At 35.4% G+C, this 11,209-nt stretch overlaps 1 protein-coding gene across 1 annotated transcript; it reads right to left on the bottom strand.

Moving 5' to 3' along the window:
- Positions 1–931: 931 nt before the first annotated feature.
- On the bottom strand, positions 932–3,573 carry LOC129905218 (mediator of RNA polymerase II transcription subunit 25). Its single transcript, XM_055980644.1, has one exon. It carries the CDS (start codon positions 3,421–3,423, stop codon positions 1,288–1,290), a length of 2,136 nt encoding a protein of 711 aa, XP_055836619.1. The 5' UTR covers positions 3,424–3,573; the 3' UTR covers positions 932–1,287.
- Between the last annotated feature and the right edge of the window lie 7,636 nt (positions 3,574–11,209).

Raw genomic sequence — 11,209 nt, 5'->3', positions numbered from 1 at the left:
TCATATTTGGTGTGTATATTCTAGAGGTGTCTAGCAATCGATTTTTTGGAGTACCAAATCAAAAAAATGAATTTCGATTTTTTTGACCCACCCTAATGGTTAGTTAAGAAAGCTTATATCTTGATTTCTATTTGTCGTATCACCGAGATTGAAGTATTAAGGCTTAGAGGAAATGGCAGAGCATCATTCCTTATATTCAGAATGTGCATTTTTGCTTACTTAGCCTACTCACATTAATTGGAAAACTCGCGTTGTTTAACCCCCCGAAAACCATATAAAGCCGTGATTTAAAGCTGCCAGACTTATGAATACGTCATTAGAAGGCATAAGGCTATAAAACTGCATACTCACATATTGGTTATACCTCCCCTACCAAAATTTGCTGTGGGCTCTCGGTCTGCATAGGCATTGTGGGTATGTCTTTTCAATTCAATTTCTACCTTCAGTCTTCTTCTTTTTTTTTATTTCTACAATCGGCATATTTCTTTTGAGATTGAGCGAGTTAAAGGGGAAAAACCACCCATTTCGACGAACCTTACCCGTGCCCGAAACAAGCAAGTACCGGACATACACAACAGGAAATCCTGTTTGGATCAATCAAAAGTACGCCTGCCGAGTGAACTACAATTCGAATGTATTCGAAATGAGCCACTAGGAATAGATGAGTTTGCTTAAAAAGACTGGCTGACATTCACCAACGAACAAGGTATATAGTCATAGGATGAAAACAAGATATGACGCACGGGCAACAGCAACAGGATTTCAAGGAGAACTTGAGTAGTTTTACAATCCCCACCGCCAACAGGGACCGGCCGGCAAAATTTCGTTGCAGGCCTTTTTAACCTAACTGTAATTTTTTGGCTCTACTCGACGCGATTTCCAACAAAACACTAAAAGGCTCCATGTGAATATTTTGGATATGAAAACTTAGTTTAACAAAAATTAATTTTATTGTTGAGTTAAATAGAATGTAAATAATGATATAAGAAATTAAAAGAAACTATATCGTCGTCGCTCAATGAAAACTCCTTATGTCCATTTTTCGTTTTGCAGAAATCGCAAATCAGAATCCGTTATCCAATATTAAAAATAAAAAAAATGGTTTTTGGTGCGTGTTCCTTAAAATTGTAGTAAAATAGTTGTTTAGTTACAATTGGAAAATATAATATAAATATTGGTTCACTAAGAAAATGTAAGCGAAGTCGAAATGGACTTAGGGAGTTTTCATTGAAAGGCGACGATATATGAAACCAATCTTTCTATATTGATATTAAACGCGAATACTTTTTACATAAAATCAAATCCTTGATCATCAAATTGGCCTCCCCTATTTTGTATATGTGGTGCGGTACTAATATTTGGACTATTTATTGCCGTCAGCTGCGGTCTAAAATGATTCACAGGAGTAGATTGCTGCTGCAAAAGATGCCTTAATCCTGGATTATTACTGATCATGGGTCGCACCATTCTCTGTTGTTGCATACCATGCGAAACTTGAGGTGGAACACTCATACTAACAGACATTCGTGGTTGTTGTTGCTGGACCATTCCCATATTATGCTGCTGCTGTTGTCCACCTCCCAAACCTTCTTGCATTTGTTGAACAGATAATTGGGCATATTGATTATAATGCTGAGTATGTTGATCTTGCATTTGCTGTACTTCCAAAGATTTTTGTTGATTCACTTGAAGTTGCTGCTGTTGAACAGTTTGCTGTTGCAACGTATTTGGAGCTTGAATACTGTTCCCGGTTATATTAGAGATATGAGGTTGTTGCTGCTGGGTTTGATGAGTCGGTTGTTGCTGTTGTTGTATGCCTGCTGGAGGTCCATGTTGGCCCATATTTTGTTTTTGCTGGATAACTTTGCGCAGCCTATCGACGAACATTGTTTGATTGTTGGGTATAAAACCTAAAAACGCATTCTTCTCAGCTGTATAAAGTAGAATGAGCACCTTTATTTCGCACGAAGGCATTGAGGAAGGCGTAGAGAAGTGAACACATCCAGCGAAGCCACCAGTCATGACTTTCGAAAGAGTTTCTAGAGCCTCACAAGGATTCGGACGGAAAACAACCATTTTGGAATCCTTAAGATATTGACCGCCAATGTTGCCAACAAGATGTTTTGGCATCAGCTGCATCAGAAGTTTAGGAGGCCAATTTTCAGCCCTAATTTCCGGTTCTCCGTCTTTAATGTTTGTAGTTACATGGCAAGGAACTTGGCGTGTTATTTTGGTCTGATCAGGCTTTGTCTTTTCGATCCATTCCAGTAAACCTGACCAGATTTTTTCTCGGTCTCGGATTCCTACACCCTCATTGTTGGGTTGTTGAAGATTTTGTTGAGGTTGTTGCTGCTGAGATGATGGTGCAATTTGGGATTGCTGCTGCGTCTGCTGTTGATTTATCATTTGCATTCGCAGAGCCTGCTGATGTTGCATCATTGTACTAACGGCTGGATTAGGAGGAGTAGAAAGCTGAGATATCAATGCAGAGTTTGGATTGTGAGATACATTTATCCCACTATTAGATCCAGGCAAGAAAGAAGGCCTCTGCTGCTGAGATGGAAAGAGCCAACGATTAACTTGAACATTATTTTGATTATACTGCAGCTGCATTGGGGCTGATGGAGTGTTAACAAAAGGCTGACTGACAAGCGTGGGCTGCTGTACTTGAATTTGCTGCTGATTGTCAACAAGCATTGGGTTCTGCATGCCATTCATGGGACTCTGGGCATTAACAGAGTTGTTAATGTTCGGACTAATAGGTCTTTCTTTGAGATGAAACCCTTTGAGTAGGATTAAATGTCTTATGTCCCTGCAATAGTTCTTGGATGTTAGTGGAATATCATTATCAGCTTTGGAATACAGTTTGAACAAAATGGGAATTTTCCTTGGTGCTACAATCGATAAGTGTATCTTCTTCTCAACAAACATTGTTGCCAATTGTTCGATGGACTTATTTTCATATGGATAGCAATCTTGTACTGGCAACGAATAAGGTGGACTATTACATATTAATATACAATGTCTTTGGACGTTCAAGTTGTTATCGCCTCGAATAATTTTCATATCATCAAAACATATACGAGCCGCCGCGATTCCTTCGGAAAGATTGGCATTCGATTCACTCTGTCCTTCTGTAAGATCAAGTCTTTCAATGGTTTCAAGAACCTTCAATGGACTAGTAATGGGACCAAACGTTTCAACTGATTTGTCTGGCATGCATTGTGCAGTTTTATAGACAACAATTCCATAAAGAGCAGAGTTTTTATCAGAAATAAGATATTCCCTGTCATCAAGCAAACTTTGTGAGAAATATTCAAGCGCTGGAACGATGTAATTTATTTTAAGGTCATTGATGTAAGCTCCGTTGACTGCTGTCCCTTCAATTACGAATATTACGTCTGCAACTTTTTCCGTTTCCATGGTTGAATACGTTATGAATTGATGTACTAAGTACTGAGTCTTAAGTACTAATGTTTCAAATAAAAATAAATCTAAAATTAATTTTGGGTTGCCGATTGCTCCGTTTATTTACCAAAACTTCATCTTCATGTGTCATAGATAAACAATACCCGTGGATCGTTCTTTTATGGGGACTCTTCAAGCAAACGAGTCCGACCTCAGTCCGAATCCAGTCCGCCTCAGGTGGAGCTGAGTCCGACTTCGGCTCAGAAACGGGTCCGCAGGCGGCTCAAATTAGTATGGAAATTATAATCACCGCGGAGCCGATTTTATATGTATTGTTTTTTTCACCACGATTTCTCCTTCGACTTTGTGTTCATACACAAAAAGTTGCAAGTGTGTGAGTGCAACCCCGTTTTTCTCGGTCGGAGTGCCTTTTCTGAACTCCGTTTTCTTGCTTGAAGGGGAACTTCCAATGCTTAGGTGTGTTTTTTATTACCACCGGTCTTAACTGGACAAAAAAAACGCCTCGGGGCTTAACCTGAAATCTTGGCAGCACTGTATATTGAATGTTCCGAAAACAGCAGCAACAACAAAAATTAAAAGTTGTCATATTTTTCGATTTCGTCATTTTCTTGTATTTTTCATGTATATTTTACAAAGAGATACAAAAATGTATGCTAGCAAAACTATTTTAATACATTTTGTCCTTCCAAACGTGAGTTTTCACGTTTTTAAACAAATTCTAAACAATTTATGAAAAAATTAGTTTGGTAGCACAGATTTAAAACTGTTCAAAAAGTTAAGCCCAGAGAAACCTCCGGGCTAAACAACTAAGCCCAAGGGGCTAAGGTGTTGTTGTATTTAACATGTAAATTGCTTAGCCCAGACTGCGTTTTTTTTGTCCAGTTAAGACCGGTTGTAATAAAAAACACACCTCTTGTCAGTATAACAAGATATACCCCGTTTGTATGGCGATTTGAATCCGAATTGAATCAGGATTTAGGTCTATATATACCTGGATCGAATTGAATCCGGATTTGTCGATCCGATCCGACTAGGGGAGCTGAATCGAATCGAAAATATGCATATATACCTAACGAATTGAATACTCGAGATATAATTTATGGTAGAAATTGTGTGTGATTCACAGTACACATAATAAGGTAATATATTCCGAACGTTGTCAAAATTTGTTTGTCAAAAATGGGCACCAATCTGTCAGGTCGGCCTTAATTTTTATATTTCAATCGCAGTAAACAGGAAATTTGTTTTTGTTTTAATTTATAAAATGTCATTTAAAAATATTATAAATTGAAAAATAACAAATTTTCTTCGTGTTTCATCACGGAAAATGGTAAATAATTGTTTAAAAATTAGTGGTGTGCGTGGTTTATCGGTTTTTGTGCGTTTTTCGTCGGTATTTTAAACAATTAAGAATTCGGTAGCTGACATTGGTCGCCAAAGTGTCATGTTTTGACAATCTGGCGACCAATGTCAGTTCGGAATATATTACCTTTTTATGTCTACTGTGTGTGTGATTGTCTTCTTATTTGCAAATTCACTGTATGTATGTATTATGATATCTAGTTTTACTTGCACTTTGTTTTTAGTTAGATTTTTCAATTTTACTGCAAATTAAGAAGAAAAATTGTGTTTTCGATTCTATTTCAATTCGATTCTTCGATCTGGTATAGTCATATACCTGGATCGAAATTTCAATTCAGATTCAATTCGATCTTTAAATCGGTCATACAAACGGGGTAATAGTCAAAAGAAAACAGAAAAAAAAAGTTACAGCTGGTGAATGTTCATAAGCAAACAATAGGTGTGTTTTTTATTACCACCGGTCTTAACTGGACAAAAAAAAACGCCTCGGGGCTTAACCTGAAATCTTGGCAGCACTGTATATTGAATGTTCCGAAAACAGCAGACACAACAAAAATTAAGAGTTGTCATATTTTTCGCTTTCGTCATTTTCTTGTATTTTTCATGTACAAAGAGATACAAAAATGTATGCTAGCAAAACTATTTTAATACATTTTGTCCTTCCAAACATCAATTTTGATGTTTTTTAACAAATTCTAAACAATTTACGAACAAGTTAATTTGGTAGCACAGATTTAAAACTCTTCAAAAAGTTAAGCCCAGAGAAATCTCCGGGCTAAACAACTAAGCCCAAGGAGCTAAGGTGTTGTTGTATTTAACATGTAAATTGCTTAGCCCAGACTGCGTTTTTTTTGTCCAGTTAAGACCGGTTGTAATAAGAAAGACACCTATTCTCTTGAAACAAACGTGTCTGACCTCGATCCGAATCGGCTCCGACGTAAGTCCAACCTCGACTACGAAACGGGTTCCATACAACTCAAATTAGTATGGAAATTATAATCACCGCGGAGCCGATTACATATGTATTGGTTTTTTCACCACGATTTCTCCTTCGACTTTGTGTTCATACACAAAAAATTGCAAGTGTGTGAGTGCAACCTCGTTTTACTCGTTTTGAGGTCGGAGTGTCTTTTCTGAGATCGGTTTCCTTGTTTGAAAAATCGTTGTATTTGTTTTTGTTAGATTCTGTTAAAAAATTTCAACTTTGATTAAGGAACGATTAATGTTACGTTTTGTTGATCTGTCAAAACAAAAATTTTTTGAGATCAATTTTATGAATTAATAAACAAGAAAGAATTAATTTGGTACTAAAATAATTCTTTTAAATTGAATTCTAAGCAAATTCAAATAAAAATAATGCATTAAATAATTTCAAATATGAAAAAAAAAAAATTCTCTTCTCACATCTTCCCTTCCCTTCTCCATTTAGTTGTGTTTGACAAGTTAACATTGTAACTGAAGTCCAGAAGGTGAAATAGAAAAAGTTACAAAATGTAACATTGCATTTAGGAACGATGTAGTAACGTCACAATGTTACATTTCGTAACTTTTTTCTCATTTAGGAACGATGAATGATAACTATTGTTAACAATAGTTAAAGCAGAAACACAATCACGCTTTGCCGTCAATTTTGACAACTGCCAAAAGTTCAACCATACGAAATCTGTGTAACCTCCCACAATGACGCTTTTCCTTCGAACGCTTTTTTGACAAACGTAAGGAAACGCCCTTCAAGCAAACGAGTCCGACCTCGGTCCGAATCGGCTCCGACGTGAGTTCGACCTCGACTACGAAACGGGTCCCATGGCGGCTCAAATTAGTATGGAAATTATAATCACCGCCCCAGCAAACGTAGAACTACAGAAAAAACCGGTAAAATATGTACGTAAAATAAGTACTTCTTTTCCACTGAAAAAAGATAGGAGCTCGGGAAAAAACTCAGTCATATACTTTCTGTATATAAGAATACGTGTAGCAGCTATCTCTTTCTTGCATGCAAGATGAAATAAATTTCCCCTCCATTAAAAGTACAGACAAATGTACTTCAAAAGTACATCAGCGAAGCTCATCTGGAAGTGCCTCTGATGTACATTTGCCAGTACTTTTTTACCCACAGAAAAATCATTGAAACTTCGAATCTAAAAGTACGTAATTGAGTGGTGAAATTTGTACGTAAAAGAAGTAGTTTCTTCCTAGTGAATCTAAACCTTTTGAAATTACACATAAAATTACAAATAAACTCTGAAGTTGAAACTTTGGTTAGAGATTTAGATTTATTCAGTCGAATTATATAATATCAAAACATACGTCTTGTGTGACACTTTTCTTCAGACCACTATGAGAAATGTTGGCGTTGAATTTCTCTTAAATCTTATATCTATCCACACAACTGTTGAGGGGAACAAAATGCCTGCCTCGCAATCTGTTTGTAATACGAACGTGCGCATCTTGATTGTCAATCGAACGGACTGCATCCAATACTGTGGCGAGCAAGGAGTCTCTGTCGTTTTGTGTGTACTTGCGGACAACGCCATTTTTATAATTGATACAGAATTGTTGAATGTTGGTTTGTCTCGGAACACATCAACAAGCCCAGCAAACGTTGAACTACAGAAAAAACCGAAAGAAGTACTTCTTTTTCACTGAAAAAAGATAGGAGCTCGGGAAAAAACTCAGTTATATACTTTCTGTATATAAGAATACGTGAAGCAGCTATCTCTTTCTTGCATGCAAGATGAAATAAATTTCCCCTCCATTAATAGTACAGACAAATGTACTTCAAAAGTGCATCAGCGAAGCACTTCTGGAAGTGGTTCTGATGTACATTTTCCAGTACTTTTTTTACCTACAGAAAAAGCACTGAAACTTGTACTTTTAAAGTACTTATTTGGAGCACTTTCATGGGTTTATATCCGTACTGCTAAAATCCATATTTTAATTTCATCTGAAAATAAAAAAATCTTCAAAACAAACAAACAATTCTTTTAAAAAACTATTATTTAATATTTTATTGGAAAAACACAAAATAGTTTTTTTTTTAAACAAAATACATAAAAAAAAGATCCTTGGGCACGCGACTGTGGCCTGGCCAGTTGAGAAAAATGAAAAAGAAAAAAATACTCTGCAGTCTGAACTTTGGTGGTAGTTTTTGTATCTTGTTTTGATTTTTTTTTCTAAATGCTCAAGGCTGAAGCTGCTGTAAACTCAGTCAAAGATGTCTGGAATTGATCGCCACTAAAAGACAGAAAAATCAACAACTTTATAATTTATCAATTTTATAATCAGCATACCTTTATTTTCCAAATCAATTGGTGGTTGTTTTTGTATTACTTTTTTTTCTAAATGCACAAGGCTGAGGCTGTGCATTTTGATGGTGGAAATAATTTTTTGTGGCATGCCGAAGAATTTGTGTGGTAGATATTGTTTAGAGAAAATAGTTTTCACAAATAACACTCAACACTGAGAAGATTATACCTATATTTTTTAAATTAAATTGTTTTTATTTTTATTCTTCAAATGGAACAGCGAAAAATTTTTTTGATGGTGCTGTGGCTGTGGCTATCAAGGTTTTACTGGTTTCACTAGAAAATATAAAATGTAGGAAAAGTCAAATCAAACGAGAGCCGCCATTAGAAAAGAGACAAAACTTTGTGCATTGCATACATCGCGCTCTTTTCCTCCCATTTATCAAAGAAGAGTTTATTTTTTCAGGAGAAACAAAACTTCTATTTTTGGAGGGGAGAGATTTTGGTAAATAAGGAAACACATACATCTCAAAATAAGCTTTGTTGGTGGTTGTATTTTCCCCTAAACTACTGAGGTTCGGTTTGCAGGGAGTGGTTGGAGGGTGCAAACCTGAGAAAAAAAAATATACTCTCAGCTTCACAAAGCGCAGAAGGGAATCTTATTAACTTAAACGGAACGGCGGTGGTGGCATCGACAAATTATACCAAGACTGGAAACTTTCGTGCGTCTTACCCCCACACGGAGAAAAATGAATCTAGTATTTTATACTCCATATGACTAGTAAGGAAATTAAAGTAAAAAGCCCTAGATTTTAAGTAAAATTTACCTTACGTATTGAACATTTCTTGGTTCCGTAAAGTAATTTTTACAAGAAAATTATGGTGAACAAAATAAAGTAGTATATACCTTACGAGTAGCAATATTTTCTTTACGTAGAGTAAAATAAACCTTCATCCAAAAAAGTGTATGACTCTTTTCACTTTAAGATTCTAGTAAAACATATTTTACAAATTTAACTATTCTGTGAATAAGTTTTACCTTACACTAAGGTAATAATATTACCTAATTCTAGGAATTTTCCCCTATACATAGTAATAACTCTTAATTGCTGTCATTGAAAAGTCTGCCATTTTGTCTTCCATGTGCTTTGGAAATTTTTTTTTGTCAAAGCTTTTAGGTGTGCGGGTGCGGAATAATTAATAAAGAAATAAAATCTAAAAAAATTATTTTCTCATTTGTGTTTTTCTTTTGGAAGTGTAATGTTTTCATTACTTTTTGTGTTCTTTTAGGCGTTGTTATTGGCTCCGTAATTACGGATAGCATATTTTTTTCTTGTGTTAGAAAAATATATAGGTATCCATATGGATTAACATCATTCAATCTAATTAATTCATGAAGAATTAGATAAAAATAGGATCAAATAAAGTCAATTCCATTTTTATTGATGATATTTTCCTAAATAAAATTGTTTGTTTGCACCTTACAAAATTATAATAAACTAGGTAATTTATGTAATTATTGAAAAACATAACAGGGTCATACGTTACTTATTTCTAAATAGCTTTGAGGATTAAGTACGTGTTACCTAGTTATGCTTTTCAATAATTACAAAATTCAACTTTTTTATTTTAATTTTTGTAAGATAAATGCACACAATTTTATTTAGAAAAATGTCATCAATAAAAATGAAATTGACTTTATTTGGTCCAATCTGGAACTAAATTATATACCTTCCATAGAGAAGTTCAATTTACTTTAAAAATCAGTATTTTCAGCCTTATAGTAAGGTAAAATATGTACCTAACTTTCTAGTAATTTCTATTAGAAAGTCATACAAAAAAAGGCTTTACTGTAAAGTTAATCCTAAGCTATAAATTTAATAGAAAAGTAAAGTGAATTCCATTTTATTGGGGAGTCATCCCTATTTAAACTTTACATTAAAGTTAAATATACCAGAAATGAGGTAGCTCATACCTTATTTTTTCTCCGTGCAGAACCCTTTTGTGTACAGTGTTCGACTGTGAATATATGTGAGAGCCAACACGTTGGTAAATGACGTTAACACGCACACATTTATAGATTCACGACATTCACCACACATCCAACACAATTACAACGATAGATTAATGACATTCAACACACCTCCCCTTCAAGCAAACAGGTCCGACCTCGGTCCGAATCCGCTCCGCCTGAGGAGGAGCTGAGTCCGACTTCGGATCAGAAACTGGTACGAAGGCGGCTCAAATTAGTATGGAAATTATAATCACCGCGAAGTCGATTGCATATGCATTAGTGTGGTGAAAATCTCCATTCCGAGAAAACGGAGCCGAAGGCGGACCTGAGTCGGAGCAGCGAAAACCTACCAGAAAGAGGAATAAAAAAGGGATGACGTTTCGCATTTGCGACCAAAAAAGAACAAGATTTATTTTATTTTTTCACTGAAACTGTTTTTTTTTATTTAATTTTGGCAAACGAAATTTTCACAATATATACAATATAAAATACAATACATTTTTTTCATTTTATTTTATTTGTTGTTGCTGCTGTTGTTGGTGTTTCTTTAGATGCCCAATCGCATGTTTCACCTTCTGCCTTTTTCTTCATCATTAGAGATTACATCTACAACACAAACAGAAACACATCACTTTAATCCAAACACTTTGAGCGATATATACAACATACCTTTTTTTGTTTCCATATTGTTAATAGTTTGATATAATTGTTTATAATATACTTATATTTTATTAACAACGACACGAGACACGACGCGACTAAACACTTCAACAAAAAATAACAAAATGACGCTTTTGCTCTTGTTGGCTATGTCTGTCTACTTTTTTTTCCTTTTCTCAGTTTTCACCACGATTCTCTTAGACTTTGTGTTCATACACAAAAAGTTGCAAGTGTGTGAGTGCAACCCCGCTTTTCTCGGTCGGAGGTCGGACTGTCTTTTCTGGACTCCGTTTTCTTGCTTGAAGGGTCGTAGCTTGTAGGCATACGTCATTCTACCGCTCAGTTTCCAGTCTTGGTATTTTTTGTTTATGGGTGGTGGTTTTTGTGTCATTTTTTTTTCTAAATGCACAAGGCTGAGGCTGCACGGAGAAAAATGAATCTAGTACTTTATACTCCATATGACTAGTAAGGAAATTAAAGTAAAAAGCCCTAGATTTTA

Source organism: Episyrphus balteatus, chromosome 1, assembly GCF_945859705.1.
Source record: "Episyrphus balteatus chromosome 1, idEpiBalt1.1, whole genome shotgun sequence".
In the NCBI taxonomy this organism is placed as follows: Eukaryota; Metazoa; Arthropoda; class Insecta; order Diptera; family Syrphidae; genus Episyrphus; species Episyrphus balteatus.
The sequence above is the reverse complement of the archived record's forward strand: the minus strand, read 5'-3'. Positions and strand labels throughout refer to the sequence as shown.